Source organism: Heterodontus francisci, chromosome 1 (assembly GCF_036365525.1).
Source record: "Heterodontus francisci isolate sHetFra1 chromosome 1, sHetFra1.hap1, whole genome shotgun sequence".
Lineage (NCBI taxonomy): Eukaryota > Metazoa > Chordata > Chondrichthyes > Heterodontiformes > Heterodontidae > Heterodontus > Heterodontus francisci.
Genome location: NC_090371.1, coordinates 126808441 through 126832732, shown reverse-complemented (window position 1 = coordinate 126832732; position 24292 = coordinate 126808441). Strand labels below are relative to the sequence as shown.

Here is a 24292-nt window from a genome sequence, read left to right as displayed (position 1 = left end):
ATTCTTTGGCAGCTGCACACATATATGAATGATGACAGACACATTGCAGGGTTACAAAATGTAAATACGCCAAACAAAGGTCAGTTTGCGATTCCAACACTGTTAATATGTCTAGAAGACAAGAACCATCACTTACTGCTAGAACTTCCATTTGCTAAGCAAGAAGATGAAGTCAGAAAACAAGGAAAGAAAAAGAGATCAAGAATTAGTGACAGTTAAACCTCACACAAGGTCAAAGATGTCCCAGTGTTACCAGAACCAATTTACAAACTAACATACGCTACAAATTGAACCCAAATCCCTAGTGATGGTCAAAAGATGTATTTTCACATGAATGTTCATCACACCTAAGTCATTTCACAAAGCCTCCTTCCTCAATTAAAACCTGATTTCAAATGCTTCACATTAAACAGTTACCAATATATGTAACAGAAATCATTTTCGGTTTTGTGGTAAGTTTACAATATATAGTTATGAATTGCTTCACCATAGGATTACATTTCTCAATGGAAAACTATCTGCAGTTGCCAAGTTAGGTAAAATCTTATTTTAAATTATCTTAAGATTACTTCAAAACCATATTTGCACATTTAAGTCCAAGTTCAGCTTTAATGGTGACACTGTGATAAATTGATCAATTTCATATTTTTGTCCCAATAATAGTGGGAATAATTTATGTAATTTTACTGCATGGCTTTAATAATAGTACAGAAGAGTAGAAAGTTAAATATTTATTTAATTTTTATTATTAAAATATGGATTATAAAAAATCTTGTGTGCCCTCTTTAAAAAAATTATATACATTCAAGACTATCCATAATGACTCTTTTGGGACAAAATGAATTGATACAAACCTGATTCATATTACAGCAAAGGAAAGCCTATCAAACAGTTTCTAAAATGACTGCAGGAATCTAGCCACTGCAGTATTTTGAAGGACTAAAATAGAACACACTTATTTTCTAACCTTACGAATCAGTTGTATTGTGAGTCACTGTCATATATTTAATTTTTGTAGGCTGCCAATATGACCAGGAGGAAATTTTAGATTCTTTCCTCACTAATATTTGGGAAACACATTTTTTATATGCTACGCGTAGATTTCTAAAACCAATTCTACACTTGTTTACATAGAATATTTACAGGACAGAAAGAGGCCAATCCACTCCTCTTGTTTGGGTGGTCGAAAAAAAGCTAAGCAGCCTAATCCCACTTTTCACCACTTGGCCCGTAGCCCTGTAGGTTACAGTACTTCAAGTGCATACCCAAGTATTTTTAAAAATGTGCTGAGGATTTCTGCCTCTACCACCCTTCCAGACCCCCATCACCCTCGGGGTGGAAACATTTCTTAATGCCCCCATTTTCCTTCTACCAATTACTTTAAATCTTTGCTCCCTAGTTATTGACCTTTTTGCCAAGGGAAATAGGTTCTTCCTATCCACTCTATCTAGGCCCCTCATAATTCGAGCCACCTCAATTAAATCTCCCCTCAGCCTCCTCTGTTCCAAAGAAAATTCCCCCAGCCTATCCAACATTGCCCTATAGCTAAAATTCTCTATTCCTGGCAACATCCTCGTAAATCTCTTCTATACCCTCTACTGTGATCACATCCCACCTGTAATGCAGTGACCAGAATTGTATGCAGTACTCTAGCCATGTTCTAACTAGCATTTTCTACAGTTCTAGCATAACCTCCCTGCTCTTACACTCCATGCCTTGGCCAATAGAGAAAAATATCCCATGTGCCTTCTTAACCACCTTATCTATCTGTCCTGCTACCTTCAGGTATCTGTGAACACGCACTTCAAGGTCCCTCTGTTCCTGTACACTTCTCAGAATCCTACCATGTTCCTTTGCTTTGTTTGCCCTCCCCAAAAGCATTGCCTCACACTTCTTCAGATCAATTTACATTTGACATTTTTCTGCCCACTTGACCAGTCCAGTGATATCTTCCTGCAGTCTAAAGCTTTCTTCCTCACTATCAACCACATGATCAATTTTCATATCATCTGCACACTTCTTAATCATGTCCCCCAATTTCAGTCTAAATTACTGATATATACCATGACAGCAAGGGATCCATTACTGAAACCAGTGGAACACTATTGGAAACAACCTTTCAGTCACAAAAACACCTGTCGACCTTTCCTTCCTGGCACTGTGTCATTTTGGATACAACTTGCCTCTTTCCTTTGGCTTCCATGAGCTTTTAATTTTCTGACCAGTCTACCATATGGGACCTTGTCAAACGCCTTGCCAACAATCATGTAGACAAATCAAACACACTATCCTCATCGACCCTCCTCCCTGTTACCTCCTGAACAAATTCAGTCAAGTTAGTCAGACACAGCCTTCCCTCAACAAATCAATGCTGTCATAGATCATAGAGAGATACAGCACTGAAACAGGTCCTTCGGCCCACCGAGTCTGTGCCGAACAACAACCACCCATTTATTCTAATCCTACATTAATCCCATATTCCCTACCACATCCCCACCATTCCCCTACCACCTACCTACACTAGGGGCAATTTACAATGGCCAATTTACTGATCAACCTGCAAGTCTTTGGCTGTGGGAGGAAACTGGAGCACCATTGCGGAAACCCACGCAGTCACAGGGAGAGCTTGCAAACTCTGCACATGCAGACAGCTGTGAGGCTGTCCTTGATTAATCTTTGCCTTTTTAAAGGACGATTTATACTGCCTCTCAGAAATATTTTGAATAATTTGCCCATCACCAAGGTTAGGCTGACTGGCCTATAATTATTCAGGCTATCCCTTTCTTTCTTTTTAAACAATGGTCCAATATTAGCAATCCTTCAGTACCATGCCTATAGCCAGAAGGGATTGGAAAATGATGGTCAGAGCCTCCACTATTTCTTCCCTCAGTTCTCTTAGCAGCCTGGGATGCATTTCATTCAGGCCTGATGATTTATCCACTTTCAAGGATGCTAAACACCTTAATATTTCCTCCCTCACTATGTTTATCCCATCCAATATTTCACACTCTTCCTTAACTACGATGCCTGGTTCGCCCCCTCTATTGTGAAAACAGATGCAAAGAATTCATTAAGAACCATGCCCCTGTCTTTTGCCTGTGCAGACAAGTTACCTTTTGGTCTCTAATTGGCCCTACTCTTTCCCAACTTACCCTTTTACCCTTTATGTATTCAAACATGTTTGAATTTTCCTTGATTTAACTTGCCAATATTTTTCATGCCTTCTCTTTGCTTTCCTAATTTCCTGTTTAATTTTCACCCATGCACTTTCTACACTCATCTACAATTTCTGCAGTATTGAGCTCTTGGTATCTGATATAAGCTTCCTTTTTCCCCCCTTATTCTACTCTGTATGCTCTTTGACATCCAGGGGTGAGGGGGTGTTTGGGCAGGGGGGGGGGGGGGGGCAAGTGAGGGGGTGTTGGGGGGGGTGTCTAGATTTGGGAGTCCCAACCTCTCTCAGTGGAAGCATTTGTTCTGAACACTCTCCATCCCCTCCTTGAATACTTCCCACTGCTCTGACACTTATTTACCTTCTAGTATCTGTTTCCAGTCCACTTCTGCTAAATCACATCTAAACTTAGTAAAATTCGCCTTTCCCCAATTGAAAACTTTTATTCCTCACTTTATCTCTTTCCATAACTATGTTAAATCTATTCTCCTGAATGCATTTAAGAATTTTGCACCCTTTAAACCTATCTCTTGTGTTATAGATATTTTAAAGGCCCTATCAGAAAAAATCAAGGAAAACAAATCTATAACTGAAAATCAAGATATGTCCACATTCCCTACGTTGCACATTACAAACTATAAGTAGTGCAAACTGTAATCTTTTACAGCATGACGAAAAATACAAGAACAACATTTTAATTCAAATTTAAACACTCAGCAGTTCACCAGGACAAATGTTAGATCACTCACGGTTAATTTATCATTTCCAATAAATTGGACATTTAAGCAGATACTGCCCTACACAAATATCTGGTCTGCATTCACTGAACACTGTTAACATTTCTGGACACATCATTACACTGCAAAAATGTCCTTGTGTCTCTTGTCATCTGGCTGTTCTAATGCTTTCCCTTTCCAATAAACAAGGCGTTCACTCTTTATTAAAGTTCTCAGAGATGATGTAATATATTGAGAGTTAATTTAAAATTAACATTCAGAATTAATTTAAATAGTAGTTTTTGCAACTGTTTATCAGTATAAGAAGCCCTGACATTAAATATTATTCTGGAGTAAAATGGCACCAACATCTATTACTGCTTAGCTAAGATCTTTCGCAATTACATTACATTACTACCTTTTTTATATTGCAAAGACTACCACCAAAAGCAGAAGTGATAGTGACTCCCGAAAGTACTCTGTATGTTCATTATTTCTGTACTTCTGTCTTTACGCAATAAATGAAGTCCAGATAACAATTGCTTTGGGCCCACTTTCTGATGGTCTGATTCTCTCAGTTTCCTTCAAAAAGTCACTCTTATCCTGTTGATGTCACTCAGTCTGGCCTATGTGTAACTCTAGTCACACAAACATGTGCTCGACTCTTCTTAACCTCTGAACTGGCCCAGTAAGCCAATTACTGGGAGCATGTAGTCATTAGTTGACAGAAAGCAGAATGAGATAAGCTTCAATAAACAGAAGGATGAGAGAGCTTTGCACAAAATCACTAGTATAAATAACATAAACTTGAAAGAATTCACATAAATGAAACAAAGCCACAAATTTATATGTTACAAAGCACCTTACAGAAAAATACAAGAGGTGCTGGAAGCAGTCAATGTTTGTTTGATTCCTGATGTTAACAATTTATCTTTTAATCCAAGGAATGAGTGATCTTTAATGTACTTTTAATAAAATTTAATGCACATTTTTGAAGTAGTATTTTCAAAAAAAAGCTAAACTTTACATTTTAGGCAGCCACTCGTTTAATGACAACAATATAATAATAAACAGAGTGAATATTGACATCGCCACCAGATTGATGACATACATACTTGTGACATTGCTCAGTTGCTTAAGTCCATGACAAGTGTTGTAATGTGCTGTGTTGAAGTGTTGCACATTGTTGAGTTTGCACATAGCCGTATAGAGAACTTAAATGCAGTTCTGTCAGTCTGCATCAAATTACACTTCTTCATTAATTGTACTGGCAGTGTAACAAAAATGCATATCCTCTCTCACAAATGCATTGGTAAGTGCCAGCGGTTATAGTTAATATCTCACAGAATTGTAATGGAACAGCCCCAGAGTTCAGTCCCTAGTACAGTCCCACCCAGTAGAGTTGACTGTATCAAATTAGACATTCCAAGTACTGGGTGATTTATAAAGAGTAATAACCATGGGAGATTTCAACAACTCCAAATAAACTGGCAAGGAGAGGTAGAGAAAAGGGAATGGAATTTTCAGTGTGTTCAGAATTCCTTTCTGATCAGTACATAAGAAGCACAACAAGAGAGGAATCACTACTTGATCAAGTTATGGGAAATGAACCAGAGCAGCTAAGAGAAGCAAGAGCAATCTAGGCAATAGCAATCATAACATAGTAAGGTTTAAAATAATGATTGAGAAAGACATAATACGAAGGTGGCGTAGTGGTCCTTATGTAACAGGGGGGAGCTGGAAAGGTGGTGCCAGAGGACTGGAGAACTGCTCAAAAAAGGGTTTAAGAATAAATCCAGAAACTCTAAGGCAAATCAGTTTAACCTTGGTGGTGGGAAAGCTTTTAGAAATGATAATCTGGGACAAAATTAACAGTCACTTAGGGCAGGATTTTGCATTTTGGGTCAGGTCCCCAATGTTGGGGTCAAATGGGGATCCTGACCCCGCACTGTGTCGGGAACAGTCATTCGGCAGTGATTCTCCCTGAACTGGCCAATGCATAGCCAACAGCCATCTAATGAAGAATGACAAGCAGGCTCTCGAAGTTGGAGGGTCAATAGGAGGCTCTCGAAGTTGGAGGGCCAATAGGAGGCCCTCCAGCATGGAAGAAGCTGCAGTCTGCTGTTACAGGTCCCTCTCAGCAACTTTGAAAAATCTAAAATAAAAAATGGCCACAGTTGCCAGATCACCACTATGCAGAGGCAGTCTGTGGCCGTCTCCAAGAACCTGGCCTGTTCCCAATGCTGCAGGGCAAATTGAAAACTCTAGCTGGCCTCTGACATTTGGCCTTTAACTCTCCTTAATTAACTATGTGCTGCTTGTGGGTTGGTAGCACTTATGCCCGCGATCCTGTCTCCGGGAAATTGGCAAACGGGCACGCTCGCTCACCTCCATTCTTGCCCCTATAAAGGGCCGAAAATTATGCCCGTAGACAAGTGTATATTAGTTAAGCAAAGCCAGCATTGATTTTTTGAAGGCAAATCGTGTCTAACCAACTTGATTGATGAGGTAAGAGAGAGGGTTGGATAAGGGTAAGACGGTTGATGTGGTGTATATGGACTTCCAAAAGGCATCTGATAAGGTGCCACATATTAGGTTTGCCAGTCGAAGCCCATGGAATAAAAGGGACAGTGGCAGCATGGGTACGCGGTTGGTTAAGTGACAGGAAACAGAGTAGTGGTTTTTCGGACTGGAAGATGATATACAGTGGGGTTCCCCAGGGTTTGGTACAAGGCCACTGCTTTTCTTAATATACATTAATGACTTAGACTCGATTGTACAGGACACAATTTCAAAATTTGCAGATGACACAAAACTTGGAAATATTGTGAAATATTGAGGAGGATAATGATAGACTTCAAGAGGACAGAGGCTGGTAGAATGGGTGGACATCACACAGAGTGACTGTCCTTGACATCAAGGCAGCATTTGACCGAGTATGGCATCAAGGAGCCCTAGCAAAACTGAGGTCAATGGGAATCAGGGAAAACTCTCCAATGGTTGGAGTCATACCTAGCGCAAAGGAAGATGGTTGTGGTTGTTGGGTCAATCAACTCAGCTCCAGGACATCACTGCAGGAGTTCCTCAGAATAATGTCCTAGGCTCAACCATCTTCAGCTGCTTCTTCAATGACCTTCCTTCAATCATAAGGTCAGAAGTGGGGATGTTTGCTGCTGATTGCACAATGTTCAGCACCATTCGCGACTCCTCAGATACTGAAGCAGTCCGTGTAGAAATGCAGCAAGACCTGGACAATATCCAGGCTTGGGCTGATAAGCGGCAAGTAACATTCGCGCCACACAAGTGCCAGGCAACGACCATCTCCAACAAGAGAGAATCTAACCATCTCCCCTTCATTTTTATTGATATTACCATCGCTGAATCCCCCACTATCAACATCCTGGGGGTTACCATTGACCAGAAACTGAACTGGAGTAGCCACATAAATATCGTGGCTACAACAGCAGGTCAGAGGCTACGAATCCTGCGACGAGTAACTCACCTCCTGACTCCCCAAAGCCTGTCCACCATCTACAAGGCACAAGTCAGGAGTGTGATGGAATACTCTCCACTTGCCTGGATGGCTGCAGTTCCAACAACACTCAAGAAGCTCGACAGCATCCAGGACAAATCAGCCCGCTTGATTAGCACCCCATCCACAAACATTCACTCCCTCCACCACCGACGCACAGTGGCAGCAGTGTGTACCATCTACAAGATGCACTGCAGCAAAGCACCAAGGCTCCTTAGACAGCACCTTCCAAACCCAAGACCTCTACCAACTAGACGGACAAGGGCAGCAAATGCATAGGAACACCACCACCACCTGCAAGTTCTCCTCCAAGTCGCACACCATCCTGACTTGGAACTATATCGCTGTTCCTTCACTGTCGCTGGATCAAAATCCTGGAACTCCCTTCCTGACAGCACTGTGGGTGTACCTACCCCACATGGACTGCAGTGGTTCAAGAAGGCACCTTCTCGAGGGCAATTAGGGATGGGCAATAAATGCTTTCCTAGCCAGCGACGCCCACATCCCATGAATGAATTTTAAAAAATGTAATTTAATGTAGACAAGTGTGAACTGATACTTTTTGGTAGAAAGAACAAGGAGGGGCAATATAAACTAAAGGGTACAATTCCAAAGTGGAGTGCCGGAACAGAGGGACCTGGGGGTTCATTCAGAAGGTTGACTGTCATGGATCTCCACCTCTGTCTGTCCTGTGCTGGCCTTACACATTCTGCACAGGTCAACTGCTTCCAGTCCATTATATCTGTCATCCATTTTTTTCTCTGCTTTCCTCTCCAACGATTTCCATCAATCTTTCCTTCTAATAATAGTCTCTGTCTACCTTCTGCTATAATGATGTGACCAAAGTATTGTATCTTTCTCTCTTCAATGTTATGCACCAATTTCTCCTTTTCTGGGGGTATATGTGCACAAATTGTTGAAAATGGCAGGACAGTTTGAGAAAGTGGTTAAAAAGGCATATGGGATCCTGGGCTTCATAAATAGAGGCATAAGAGTACAAAAGCAAGGAAGTTATGACAAACCTTAATGAGAATGGTTCCAGGGATGAGGGATTTCAGTAACATGGATAGACTGGAGAAGCTGGGGTTGTTCTCCTTAAAGGTTGAGAGGAGAATTGATAGAGGTGTTCAAGTTCATGAAGGGTCTAGACAGAGTAAAGAGAAATTGTTTCCATTGGCGAAGGGTCGAGAAACAGAGGGCACAGATTTAAGGTGATTGGCAAAAGAACCAAAGGCAACATGAGGAAAAACATTTTAATGCAGTGAGTGGTTAGGATCTGGAATGCACTGCCTGAGAGAGGATGCTGGAGGCAGATTTAATCATGACTTTCAAAAGGGAATTGGATAAGCACCTAAACAGAGACAATCTGCAGGGCTACAGGGAAAGTGTGAGGGATTGGGACTAGCTAAATTGCTCTTGCAGAGAGCTGGCACGGACTCGATGGGCTGAATGGCCTCATCTTGTGATATAACCATTCCATGATTCTATAGGTGGTGCATTTTGACAGGAAGAATAAGGAGGCCACACACTGCTTGGATAATAAGTGACTGAGTAGGGTAGAGGAGAAAAGGGGTCTAGGGTACTGAAACACAAATCACAAAAAGCAGCAAAATACTGCAGATGCTGGAAATCTGAAATAAAAACAGAAAGTGCTGGAAATACTGAGCAGGTCAGGCAGCATCTGTGGAGAGAGAAGCAGAGTTAACGTTTCAGGTCTGTGACCTTTCATCAGAACAGGCAAAGGCTAGAAAAGAATTAGGTTTTAAGCATGTGAAGGTGGTGGTGGGGGGTTGTGGCTGGTGGGGAATAGAACAACAGGGAAGGTATGTGATAGGGCAGAGGGTAGGAGAGATTAAATAACAAAGCTATCATGGGGTAAAGGCAAAGAGCGTGTTAGTGCTTGTGGTGAAAGACAAAGCATTAGTCCAGATAGAGTGTTAGTAGCAGAGTGATGAGCACATTAAAAACAGGCACATGGTCAAAAAATGAAATAAAATAAAATTAAAAAAAAATTGAAAATATAAAAAAAGACCAGTCATGCTCTGAAATTGTTGAACTCAAGGTCGAGTCCGCAAGCCTGTAGTGTGCCTAATCGAAAGAACAGGTGCTACTCCTCGAGTTTGCGTTGATGTTCACTGGAACACTGCAGCAGGCCAAGGAGAGAAACGTGGGCATGAGAGCTGTTTACTAATATTCATTTTAAGCCCACCGACTCCTATGGCTACCTTGACTACACTTCCTAACACCCAGTTTCCTGTAAGGATTCCACCCCATTCTCCCAGTTTCTCTGTCTCTGACACATCTGTTCTGATGATGCAACCTTCCACAACAGCGCTTTTGACATGTCTTCCTTTTTCCTCAACTAAGGATTCCCCCCCCCACTGCGGTCGACAGGGCCCTCAACCATGTCCAAACTATTTCCCGCACTTCTGCCCTCACTCCTTCCCCTCCCTCCCAGAACCACGACAGGGTTCCCCTTGTCCTCACCTTCCGCCCTCCACATCCAAAGGATTGTCCTCCGCCATTTCCGCTATCTCCAGCGTGATGCCTCCACAAAACACATCTTTCCTTCCCCTCTTCTGTCAGCAATCCGAAGGGATCGTTCCCTCCATGACACCCTGGTCCACTCTTCTATCACCCCCCTATACCTCGGCCCCTTTCCACAGCACCTTCTCATGCAATCGCAGGAGGTGTAATCCCTGCCCTTTTATCTCCTCTCTCCTCACCACCCAAGGCCCCAAACACTCCTTCCAAGTGAAGCAAGTTACTTGTACTTCCTTCAGTTTAGTATACTGTATTTGCTGCTCACAATGTGGTTGCCAATACACTGGGGAAACCAAGCGCAGATTTGGTGACTGCTTTGTGGAACACTCCGCTCAGTCCAAAAGCAATACCCCGAGCTTCCAGTTGCTTGCCATTTCAACACACCTCCCTGCTCTTGTACCCAAATTTCTGTCCTTGGCCTGCTGCAATGTTCCAGTGAACATCAACGCAAGCTCGAGGAGCAGCACCTGATCTTTCGATTATGCACTCTATAGCCTTGCGGAATCAACCTTGAGTTCAACAATTTCAGATTGTGACTGGCCTTCTTTGTATTTTTTCAATTTTTAAATTATTTTATTTTATTTCATTTTTTAACCATGTTCCCGTTTTTCATGTAGACAGAGCTGCTCATTATTCTGCTGTTAACACTCTCTCTGGACTAATGCTTTGTCTTTCATCACAAGCATTAACACGCTTTTTGCCTTTACCCCATGACAGCTTTGTTATTTAATCTCTCCTGCCCTCTGCCCGATCACACACCTTCCCTTTTGTTCTCTTCCCCACCAATATCCACACTCTTCACTTGCTTAAAAAATAACATCCTTTCCTAACCGTTGCCTGTTCTGATGAAAAATCACAGATCTGAAACGTTAACTTTGTTTCTCTCTTCACAGTTGCTGCTTGAACTGCTGAGTATTTCCAGCATTTTCTGTTTATAGATCATAGGAAATTTCCACTGCTTGAAAGATGGTTTTTAAATTTGTTATTTCTTATATTTTCATGTAAACATACAATTAAAATATCTAAAAATGAACACTTAAAGATAAACAATTATTTACAATTCCTAATTGAAAATCTACTTACACCACAGCTTTATGAAATACAAGTACTATTTACTTTTAAAATATTTCTCTCATTTGATGCACAAATACTCATGATATTTATAAAAAGAGGCTTTCACTGCTCATTGGTAGTTTTTGGACAGATTTATTGAAACCTTGGGAACACATGCTGGTTAGAAACCTAATTAAAAATGTACAGCTCAGACAAAACTGAAGTCTAAAACTGCATAAAATTCTAAACTGGTTAATATCTGTACTAGGTGAAATATCAATGAATTTTCAGGTGGCATTCAATAGGTGTCTTAGTGTTCAATAAGGTGTCTTACAACAGACTTGCTACAAAAAAAGAGAACATGCAGCAGCGTAGATAGAAAATTGGTAGACAGACAGGAACCAAACAGGGTAAATGGATGTTGCTTGAATTGGAAAAGTGTTTTTTTTTTTATAGAGATACAGCACTGAAACAGACCCACCGAGTCTGTGCTGACCATCAACCACCCATTTATACTAATCCTACACTAATTCCATATTCCTACCATATCCCCACCTGTCCCTATATTTCCCTACCACCTACCTATACTAATGGCAATTTATAATGGCCAATTTACCTACCAACCTGCAAGTCTTTTGGCTTGTGGAGGAAACCGGAGCACCCGGAGGAAACCCACGCAGACACAGGGAGAACTTGCAAACTCCACACAGGCAGTACCCAGAATTGAACCCGGGTCGCTGGAGCTGTGAGGCTGCGGTGCTAACCACTGCGCCGCCCCATTCAAATTCCACTTTCTGCCATGGTGGGATTTGAACTTGTGTACCCTGGGTTTCTGGATTACTAGTCCTGTGACAATACTACTATACCACCATCTCCCTGGAGAGCACTGTTCCTGCTTCCTGTTAGAAGTGGCATACCCCAAGAGTCAGTGCTAGGCCCACTTTTGCCCTCGGTATATATAGATGATTTGAGTTTGCATATAAGAAGCACAATCTTCAAGAGTGTTGATGAAAAGAAAGGAGGTTTGCCTTCAGGAAAATATGGACGTGTTGGAAGAATACTCAGGAAAGTAGCAATTTAATGTGGGTAAGTGTGAGGGAAACCAAAATAAGGAACAGGTGTATACCGTCAATGACAGGACAGTATATGGTGTGGATAAAGAGAGAGATTTAGAGGTTTCAGTCATAATTCCATGAAATTGTGAGTGCAGCCATCGAAAAGATTGATAGAGTTCTGGGTGTTATAATTGGAGGCACAGAGTAAAGGAATAATGATGAATTTATATCAGACATTGATTCCACCATACAGCTCAATTTTCAAACTTTCTTGGCAGATTTTCCATGTGGCAAAGAAAAAGAGGATTTGAAACACAGAACAGTGACGCTGTAAATCGCTAACTTTTTAAATTTACCACAGTACTGTCAAGTAGAAAAGCAAGAATTGATACTCTAAGCTAATTGTTGTGTATCAGCCTGGTTGTCCACACAATGACCACCCACTGGCTCTGCCAAAGCCTGTTACTCCCAGCAGCTTATGTCAAGTAGCTGACAGCCCCCCAACTTCAGAAAGCCGAGTGGCACATTTAGGCAAGAGTAAGGGCATTGCATTCCATCCCCACAACACCCCACTCCTACCTCAGCGCCATACATAATAGCCTGACCCCAGCACGGCATGCAGGAATTTTTGTGACTGTTCCTGCACAAGTCTTCTTCTAAATTTTCCCACAAAAGCCATTGCGAGGACTTTAGACCGGGCGTGTTTTGGTTGCTTCATATGTGGGAGATGTCAAATAGTAGGAATGAAGCTAACCTGATGTGACCACACACTACTTTTATATTCAAAACATGAGAAAAAATTTTGTAAATATCTGTTAGCACTAAACAAATCCAAATATTTTCGTTCTTTGTTTCTAGCTGGAGCCCTGCGCTCATAGACTTCTACCATGTAGGCATGCTTACAAGAACCGCAATGCAGGCACACAGCATGATTTATCATCCATGAAAATTGATGCACCCCCTGTGAACGCCACTCTCCACTGAAATGGTGGAATTTGCCCAATATGTAGTTTAAAAAAAAGTGATCCTGTTCACGGCAATGGAAGAGGAAGTGCAACACTGTTTACATCCTAATGTTCAGCTGGTCACTTCTTCATTTACAATATTATGAAACAATAGAAAGCAAAACAGAGAAATTGAATCAGTTTGTTTTACTAATTAATTGGATGACATACTGAGCAGACTAGTTAGAACATTCATTGGAAGAAACTATCAACTGACCATTTGTTTTCTGAATTGAACAAAAATCAAATAAATTAAGGACCAAAAAGACTGCAAAGCCATATTTATCTACACATGAATATGGAGCAAGGTACAAGGACATTAAACAATCTGAAAGCAGGCAACCACATATACAGTAAAGTATGGTTTAATTCAAGATGCGGTAGTGTAATATTCACAAATAAATAGTGATACCACATGCAGGATTCAAACTTCAGTAAATGTACTACAGTACATGGTTTCCTGATGGGAAGCCAATGTTTGCTTTCCTTTGCTCTCCATCGTTGATAAAGATAGTGGTAGAGGTTTTAGAGTTGTAGGAAAAAGTATGTTACAATTAGCTGCATTTGTAAAAATTATATTCAATAGGAGTAATCAATTTGTACTATTCAGTTAGTAAAATAATTACCATAAAATTGCTGAGATGGAGATTTATGAAAATAATTATACTAATGCTCCTTCTTCCACTTTCTCCTAAGCTTTGCTCTATATCCTAGTACACTAGCAAAGTACAAAAATGAATAGGGTGGGTGGGTGGGGATGGGGTGTGTTGGGGGAGAGAATAGAAAAAAATATGCAGTCACTCACCTGTGCATCTCTATTGGTTCTTTGGAAACCATCCCCTGTGCCAAACGTCCTTTTACAGTTTTCCAACCACTGCATTAAAAAATTCAATCATATCATTAAGTAAATAGTTTAATAGGCACAAAAATAATAATCTCATATATATGGTTACTCATACATAAATCACAGATAACCATCCCCAGATACCACTCCTATAGCAAAACCAACACACTACATAATTAGCAGGTCCACGAACGCCAAAGATCACCTGCACGGCCACATCTCTTACCTGTTGTCCAACGATGGCAGAGCCCGGCACGTGAATGCAAAAGATAAGACTGATGTGTTTGCAACCATCTAGTGCCCCAGAACTAGCCACGTCTCTAGCCAAGCTGTTCCAGTACAGCTACAACACCGGCATCCACCTGACAAAGTGGCAAATTGCCCAAGTATGCCGTGCCCTCTAAAAACAGGACATATTCAATCCGGCCATTTACCGACCCATCAATCTAGTCTCAATCATCAGCAAAATGGTAAAAGTACTTTCTGACTTTATTTCTGAACGACCTAGCATTAATTTCAAGATTGTGCCCCCTTATTCTGGATTCCACCCCCAAAGCTTCTCTGTATCTACTCTATCAAATCCTGCTATCATTTTAAACAGGTAAATTAGGATTACCAAAGTGTGCAAGCTGCCCGAGAATTGACAAATCTGGAGATTTCACTGCCCATTTACGCTTCTGTATTCCTCCTTTCAATATTCTCTACCAAATTCCTGATTTCTGGCCTGTTGAGGAAAATCTCCTGCAGAAAGTTCATTCCTGAACCATGATTCACTAAACTGTAATCTACTTGGCTGATACAAATTTAAAAGAGTTGATGTATTTTTAAAATATCGGTACACAATATCATATTTGTACAGAACACATAGCTTATTCTTATTGTTAACCAGAGATGGTCATTTAGTCCATTATAAAACAATATTGTGTATATAAAGTAAGTACATACCACTTCTTAAAATGTCACATCCCCCCTCAAAGATCTGTGTAATTCTAGTGATAAACAAGGAAGCCAATTCTTCATATTATCAATTCAAAAAGTGCACCAGAATCAGAAGAATATATTTGATGGCAAGTGCAATAATGGATGGGATACTCCAGAGATTATGGTGTCTGTTTCAATTAGTGAATGGATTCCAAGTTCCATTTGTGAATCTCATTATGCCTATGTGACCTGATTTAATTACAGTGTAAATTTATGAGACAGAGCTTACAACAGGAATTTGCTTGTAAAATGAAGCAGCAGATCCTCTTGCTCCCATCATCCACTAGTCAATTATTTAAATAAAGGTTATATAGCTGAAGCATGCTACATATAATGCCATAAAAAGCCAAACCAAAGTTTGGGAGTGGTGAGGTGCAGGGGAGGAGATTTAATATAATTTGGGGATTTAAATACTTTATCTAAGAAGTAAGTGGCTTACATGACCACTTATGCACCCTAACCGTGCTCCTGGCTCACGATTTCTTTCTGGTAACTATTAGCAATGTATGTATCTATCTTGTACATGTTCACAATGATCAGGAGAAAAGTTACTAAAATTAGCATTTAAAATCTATTAATGTCCAGAATCATCATTTTAAATCTCTAAAGAACAAAGAAAATTACAGCACAGGAACAGGCCCTTCGGCCCTCCAAGCCTGCGCCGATCCAAATCCTCTATCTAAACATGATGCCTATTTTCTAAGGGTCTGTATCTCTTTACTTCCTGCCCATTCATGTATCTGTCTAGATACATCTTAAAAGACGCCATCGAGCCCGCGTCTACCACCTCCGCTGGCAATGCGTTCCAGGCACCCACCACCCTCTGCGTAAAGAACTTTCCACGCATATCCCCCCTAAACTTTTCACCTTTCACTTTGAACTCGTGTCCCCTTGTAATTGAATCCCCCACTCTGGGAAAAAGCGTCTTGCTATCCACCCTGTCTATACCTCTCATGATTTTGTACACCTCAATCAGGTCCCCCCTCAACCTCCGTCTTTCTCATGAAAATAATCCTAATCTACTCAACCTCTCTTCATAGCTAGCGCCCTCCATACCAGGCAACATCCTGGTGAACCTCCTCTGCACCCTCTCCAAAGCATCCACATCCTTTTGGTAACGTGGCGACCAGAACTGCACGCAGTATTCCAAATGTGGCCGAACCAAAGTCCTATACAACTGTAACATGACCTGCCAACTCTTGTACTCAATACCCCGTCCGATGAAGGAAAGCATGCCGTATGCCTTCTTGACCACTCTATTGACCTGCGTTGCCACCTTCAGGGAACAATGGACCTGAACACCCAAATCTCTCTGTACATCAATTTTCCCCAGGACTTTTCCATTTACTGTATAGTTCACTCTTGAATTGGATCTTCCAAAATGCATCACCTCGCATTTGCCCTGATTGAACTCCATCTGCCATTTTTCTGCCCAACTCTCCAGTCTATCTATATTCTGCTGTATTCTCTGACAGTCCCCTTCACTATCTGCTACTCCACCAATCTTAGTGTCGTCTGCAAACTTGCTAATCAGACCACCTATACTTTCCTCCTAATCATTTATGTATATCACAAACAACAGTGGTCCCAGCACGGATCCCTGTGGAACACCACTGGTCACACGTTTCCACTGCTACTCTCTGTCTCCTGTTGCCCAGCCAGTTCTTTATCCATCTAGCTAGTACACCTTGGACCCCATGTGCCTTCACTTTCTCCATCAGCCTACCATGGGGAACCTTATCAAACGCAAGTTTGAATGTGCCATAATTGTGCTAATATTATAGCAGCAACCAAAAGTGAAAAAAGCCATGTTAGCAGTGGAATCCTTTGAGTCTGCAGGTTCTACATATTGGCATCTGTCTCCACAGTTCAATCACTGAAAATGAAAATCCAACCATAGCCCAAACATTGCACTGAATTTTTTATTAACATGTCAGTTATAAAGGCAACAAAAACACAAACACATGTCAAATTATCTGTAATGCAGCATATGTACTTCATATGGAAACTAATGTTACGATTATACCTGTCCGGTCAATACAATTGGAGAGCAAAATGTCCCACCTGATTTGCACAGCCCAGGTTACATAAGCGGGACACCAGTTTTCGGCAAAGGCACATATGTGGTTTGTCAAGTTTTGCATATGTACCTTCAAATGAACAGCTGTGTCCCTGGTAGAGACAATGATCCCGATATTTATGAGGAGGAACTGGGGGATGCTTTGAGTTGCTGGGAAACTTAGAGGGGTGGGTCAGGAGATCGAGGGAGGGAGAGGCAGATCATGGCAGGGTGGTTTGCAAGGCTGGTCGGAAGCACTCCTATTCCTCCTGGCCCACCAGCAGTGCTGTAAAAGAACTTTCCTGCTGGATCCGTCAGTTCTTGGCTCCCTTTAGCTTCCAGCTTTCTTAGTGCCCAGGAAACCCAGCCCTTAGCCACATTGACATATTATTACTGGCTCTCCAGAACAGGTTACTCACCCATCCCGGTTTGCAGCAGGTTTCCCATTTTTAAGAACTCTCTCCCATCCATCCCGTCCTGTGGCCGGGGGTGAAGAGAGGGATTTGAAAATCTCTGCAGTGCAACCGAAGCAAAGTAAGAATATGAAGGTGGAAAAGTTTAACAATGCAATAAGATGGAAGTCTGTTACAGTAAACAAATTCTTGTACAGTTTGGTTTATGCATCTGTTTGACGTATGCTCTTGCGTCTATAAGGGTAGAAGGTAAAATGATTTTCCTTCTGATTTGCATTTCATAATTTAAAATATGTAAAAATTATTTTGTTCACTTAGTATTATGTCGGTGTGTCCACAAAGATGTTATGGATGCTGGATGGAAATTTGGTACAAACATCAACAGGACATATTAATGAGGCTTGGACTAAGTATATGCTAGAGTGTTTATACAGTTATTTATTTATTGCCAGTGTTACAACCAGGTGAGGCAGGGATCTAGGGCTCCCCTCTCAGCCTTTGCCTGATTTGGCCGTAACAGGATTTAATTTGTAAAACACCATGTTTTAAGCTTCCCCTCAGTGAATCCTTGTTCCCCGCTCTCTAATTGTATTGGCAAAGAAATCAACCAGACAGGTTTTCTTAGATTTAAGCAAGAAAGGTGCAAGTTTATTAACCTAAAAACTCTAATTTGGTTAAAACTATTAGAAATACGCGATGCGACCATAATATCATGCATACGTGATAAACACACACGCAAATAGAGACAGAGGAGGAGAAAGAAGGAGAAAGGTTTAAAGTAATAGCTGGAGTTCAGTTACAGGCTTTTGGGTTTGATGTAAAGTCTTGGATTGTAGTTGTCTTGTAGTTCTTGTTGGGGCCCAGTGCACACCTTCAAACTTGTTTAGCTGCAGCAGTCTTCTCTCTTGAGGTTTGAGTGGCTTCGATGGATCCCCTGGAACGTCGTGAGACACAGAGAGACCTTTCTTCTCTGCTGTCTTCAAATTGCAGTCTCTTTTCCAACTGTTCTGTAAGCACAATTCAAAACTCCAAGTTGGCCAGCAGGTTAGTCATGTGACTAACCCCTTATTTGGAACAACCGCTCCTGCGGTTTATGGATTTCAAAGCTCTCGGGCCAGATGTGGTTCTGTCGGGCTTGGGTTGGGTTTCATTTCCAGTCCCAAGCAGGCCTCTAATAGCAAGGGGCCACTAGTAGGGTTTCACATGGATCAGTGCTAGGGAATTGCTTTTTGTATATAAAGTATTAAGAGCCAGGACAGAAATAAAACAGTCTAAGTTTGCAGAAGCTACCAAATAGGGTGGTAGTGGTGGGGGGAGTCAAACAACAGCCCCTCATGTATACACTCCAACTCAATGGATTTCCTTCTCACAGGATCAAGACATGTCCACCTGTTACTCGCACTGCAACGACTACCTCAACCAAGACAAGAGTCAGCCTCCCCGACATTGTCTCTGCCTCACACAGGGTACAATACATACGCAAGTCAACAGACATAAAAGTCTGACATAAGTCAGAAGAAAGAAGCTCCACTCCATTCTTCATACCCACAAAGGCAAGAAACCATCTCACAACAAACCAGGAATTGACAGCATACCCTGTGACTGCAAACTCGTCTACATCAGAGAAACAGGCCGCAGCTTACGCACTAGTCTCAAGGAAACCAAGCCTGCTTCAAACAGTATGAATGGGACAAGTTAGCTATCGTCAAGCACGCTCAACTCAACAACCATCGCATCAAATGGTACAATTCCAAACTCATTCATTATGCATTGGCATACAAGACGCATCAGTGAGGCTATGGAGATCTATCAGCACCATGCTGACCCCAAGACAGTGTCGTGCTCATCAGTGATGTCTGGTTACCCCTATGCAAGAAACATATCACCATCTGCTCCACAGTCAACATACCCTGACAACAGCAACAGTATACATCAACGTACAGCGAGATACAGTAGCTGACCAATCAACAGCAAGAACAGCAGCATGTACTGACCTAGCATGGAATACAATTAGCTGACCAATAGCAGCAAGAACAAGAACATGTAATGACTTATCAGGAGTAAGATCCTGCCCACATTCTCATTCTCCACCACATATAAACCTAAAATTGCCACCCGTTCCAGTTACTCATCCAGTCGACAAACAGAGTACGCTGCCCGAAACGTCAAGGCCTGCCAGTTCTTCTAGGAACTAGTTTTTCAAGGAAATGACTTCTTTTCAGAGCAAACTGACATGGTATAAAACCATACAAATAGTCTTACTCAACTCTAAATAAAAATGTTCTGTCATGCCAACGTGCTTTGTTGAATGATCATTTTCTTTAATCCACTGACTGGAGACCTGAAGTTATATTTTTCAAAGAGATTTAAAAAGGAACAGATAAAAGATGACTTTGCTGGCAGCTTAAGATGGCCACCTAATTTGCAACATTGTATCCTACATTGCAAGGCCTGTGAGGTGGAGACGAACTGTCTGCTCATCCCAGCAAGAACCAAGACCCAGGAAGTTTAAGGGCACTGCATGTTCTCTTTAGCAAGAAGAAATACACTGCTAACTACCATGCTTGAATCACTGGGTGACTGTCATGTGACAAGCCCCCCCCCTCCCCCCGCCCTATCTGTGTTTTTAAGCAGGTGTCTCTCTGCAGCAGGTTGAGAAACATCTGAACTCTGACACATGCAGACCCAAGTGGGATCCCCCCCCACCCCACTCATCCTTCACCATTCCAGCTTGCAAGCTTCAAACCAAACCCTGCCTGCTGACTGACGACCTCTGCATACTCTGGCTACAATCAGAAACCCCTTTGGAGCAAATCATCCGCATCGTTGTCTCCAAAAGACCCACCGAATGTCAGCTATCTCTTCAAACTAAAAGCCTCAGGACCACCGAATTCAGATAGAAGCCAACCTGTCCTATTGGTACTTGTTATGATCAAAGCAAGTAAGTAATCAAATACCTATTGAATTGGCCAGTACATCCATTTAAAAAAAGAACTAAACCTGTTGGGGTCAAACAAGGAGGGAAAAGAGGGAAGCCCTTTGACCCCTCCTCACCTGACCATAACTCATCAAACAGCTTTTAATAATGCAAGGTAATGAGACTAGGGAAGGGAAGTTAACAGCAAGAATATTAACTGAATGGCTCTAGACCACTGGAAACAACAAAGAACAGGGGTCCGGGGCCACTAGTGGCTAGTTCACTGAAATCAACAGCGCAGTATACAACAACAGTAAGGAAAGCTTACAGGATCTTAGGATGCATTGCCAGAAGGATAGAGCATAAATCTGAGTGATTGTCTACTGTAATAGCCACAGCTGGAATGCTATGCACGATTCTTCTCCGTGTCCTAAAACAGGGATATTCAGACATTGGAGGCAATGCAGAAAAGGGCAACTAAGCTAATGCATATTTAAGATTTAAGAGCCTGAGATTGTTCACTCAGCGAAAGCTCAAAGATCCTTAAAGGAATAGATAAATTGAACTTCCATAGCTTAGAAAGGGGATTGTGCACACATTTCAGATTTGCACTTAATGCACAGAGTGGAGAATGCATGCAATGTACTGTCCAAAGAGGCAGAAGAAGTAGACAGTGTGGAAACATTTGAGGGAGAATTAGATATTTGAGGTTGTAGGAGATAGAGATGCATTTGTTTGAGGATTGCCAGATTGAGTGCACAGCCTTTTTCAGTTCCCTACTTTTGTACATGATTTGCTTTCTAAAACTGGAAAGATCTTCTTTGCTCAAACTTGTCAAGTTCTCCTATAAAGCACCACAGCAACTTCCTTTCACCATGTCTTGGCAGCTTCTCCATGATGGCAATGACTCTGCACAAAGAAATACTCCTGGCAACTAACCAAACTCTTTGCATAAAGATTTTATAGGAATGACCTCTAATTCTACTATCCCTATCCATTTCAAATAAAGCATCGAACTGGATTGTATCCAATCCTTCCATCATTTAAAAACTTAATTCATGTGCTCACTAGGCCCGCAATTTTCTAAACAAAACAACAAAATTTTGGAACCATTGTCATAGATATAACTCTAAGATTTGATATCATTTTGTTTGCATTCTACAGAGCCTAGATAACCTTCAACATGTGTATGGACTAAAACTGGACACATTACTTCAAGTACCAAAGAAGCTTTGTTATCCAATGAGACAAAGCATTAGCTACGTTATACATTCTAATTATTGGGTCCCTTGTTTTGTACTTAATGGTCCAATCAGGGATCGGCACCAACATGTTGCACCATGGACATCTGACAAAATTATTGGACTCGGCCACAGACATGGGGGCAATTAATCTGTATATAAAGCGGATAGCCAACCTAATGCCATCAAAACACAGTCAGATTTACATATTTCTCCCTATAATGTAGCTAAGTATACAAACATTAGTGGAGAGCAGCAGTACTGTATTAGCTAGGTAGCAAGCAAGCAGTATGCAACACCAATGTGAATTACTTTCGTTGACAGAACAGAGCTAGCTACACCATGTGCTAACACTGCATTAGCATGTAGCCCACTAGCTAAACCATTACATGATAAAAACAAGGACTAAGAAGTAACTTTATGTCATTCAACCAATAAAATAGCAAATAAATTTCCACACTGGAAAAAGTGATTAGCTAGCTGTCCTAGTTAGCTAGCAAGTTAATAATAATAAATTCAACTCAGTTTAATGTTTTCGAATGCATCTCGCCGCCATAGCTACATAGACAAATTCTCTTTCCCAAACTGAGTTAAATAATCTTTTTTTCGAATTCAATACCATGTTTTTTTTCACAGGTAAGAAGAAACATGTGAACGTCGCTAATGTTTTGTCGGATTGGATAACAAAGCTTCTTTGGTTCAGTGTCATTAAGATTCTATAGTAACTATGGTTAATGTAGAATCTTGGCGTCATTGTCAGTTTATGGGGAGAAATAGAAGCTAAATCTGGCCCATCTGTATCGCAATTGCAAAATGTACACAGATAAATCATGTCTTTTTTTGACAGAGCTTGCAAGTTGTACTTTTTTTGAATTACCATGGACCTCAAAACTTTTACCTTAGACACAGATGCCAACCCCTGGTCCTCGCAACCTCACGCTGCTGGTGTGGTTTCAACAGCAGATCAGCCACTAGCCCAAGGCATCTTTCCTGATATGTATTTCAATTGGTTCTCCTGTATAGTTGTTATGAATTCAGGCCTGCCCTGATGCATTCTCAGATACAATGATGCCAGTCAAATCCTTAAAAAGTTTTTTTTAATCAAAGTTTACTTTCACTGCCCTGTATCTGCTTGTGCAGTCGCAGGACATACAAACATACATATGAACATACGAACTAGGAGCAGGAGTAGGCTATTTGGCCCCTCGAGCCTGCTTCGCCATTCTATAAGATCATGGCTGATCTGTTTATGGACTCAACTCCACTTTTCTGCCTACCCCCGAAACTCTTTGACTCTCTGTCAAGAATCTACCTATCTCTGCCTCTTGGGGAAGAGAGTTCCACATTTGCAACCCTCAGAGAAAAAAATTTCTCCTCATCTCGGTCTTCAATGGGAGACCCCTTATTTTTAAACTGTGCCGCCTAGTTTTAGTTTCTCCCTCAAGGGGAAACATCCTTTCAACATCCACCCTGTCAAGTCCGCTCACGATCTTATATGTTTCAATAAGATCACCACTTATCCTTCTAAACTCCAATGAACACAGACCCAATCTGTCCAACCTTTCCTCATAAGATAATCCTTTCGTCCCAGGAATCAGTTCAGTGAACCTTCTCTGAACTGTTTCCAATGCAATTATATCCTTTCTTAAATAAAGAGACCAAAACTGTACACAATACCTGAGATGTGGTCTCACCAATGCCCTTTACAACTGTAGCAAAACATCTCGACTTTTATATTCCATTCCCTTTGCAATAAACGACAACATTGCACTTGCTGTACCTGCATACTAACTTTTTGTGTTTTGTGTACGAGGACACCCAGATCGCTCTGCATCTCATCTTCTTCATCTCTGTCCATTTAAATAATATGTCGCTTTTCTATTCTTCAGGCCAAAGTGGCCAAACTTTCCTACATTATATCCATCTGCCAAATCTTTGCCCACTCACTTAATCTATCTACATCCCTTTGCAGACTCCTTATGTCCTCTTCACAACTTACTCTCCTACCTATCTTTGTGTCATCAGCAAATTTAGCAACCATACATTCTGTCCCTTCATCCAAGTCATTGATATAGATTGTAAATAGTTAAGGCCCCAGCACTGATCCCTGTGGCATTCCACGAGTTACAGCTTGCCAACCTGAAAATGACCCATTATTTACCTATTCTCTGTTTCCTGTTAGCTAACCAATCCTCTATCCATGCTGATATGTTACCCACTATAACATGGGCTCTCATTTTGTGTATAAACTTTGATGTGGCACCTTGTCAAATGCCTTCTGGAAATCCAAGTACATCAAATCTACAGGTTCCCCTTTAACCACGTTGCTTGTTACTTCCTCAAAGAACTCTAATAATTTAGTCAAACACGATTTCCCTTTCACAGAACCATGTTGACTCTGCCTGATTGCATTGAGATTTTCTAAATGACCTGCTATAACTGCCTTAATAATAGATGCCTGCATTTTCCCTATGATAGATATTAAGCTAACTGGCTTTCTGTCTTCCTCCTTTCCTGAATAGCGGAGTTACATTGGCTATTTTCCAATCGGATGGGACCTTTCGAGAATCGAGGGAATTTTGGAAAATTACAACCAATGCATCTACTATCTCAGCAGCCTCTTCTTTTAATACCCTAGGATGAAGTCCATCAGGACCTGGGGACTTGTCAGCTTTTAGTTCTAATAATTTTCTCAGTATCCTTTCCCTGGTTATGGTAACTGTGTTAAGTTCCTCCCTCCCTTTCAACTGTTGATTCACAA

The 24292-nt window shown here is 41.3% G+C and overlaps 1 protein-coding gene across 12 annotated transcripts in view; it reads right to left on the bottom strand.

Annotated features, from left to right (window-relative positions):
• The window catches only part of fryl (furry homolog, like), a 655772-nt gene that overhangs the window by 23222 nt on the left and 608258 nt on the right, over window positions 1–24292 (bottom strand). For all 12 annotated transcript variants that reach the window (XM_068035582.1, XM_068035639.1, XM_068035630.1 and 9 more), the window contains one exon: window positions 13882–13950. In XM_068035582.1, the coding sequence (XP_067891683.1) occupies window positions 13882–13950 (69 nt within the window). The remainder of the gene's footprint in view (window positions 1–13881; window positions 13951–24292) is intronic.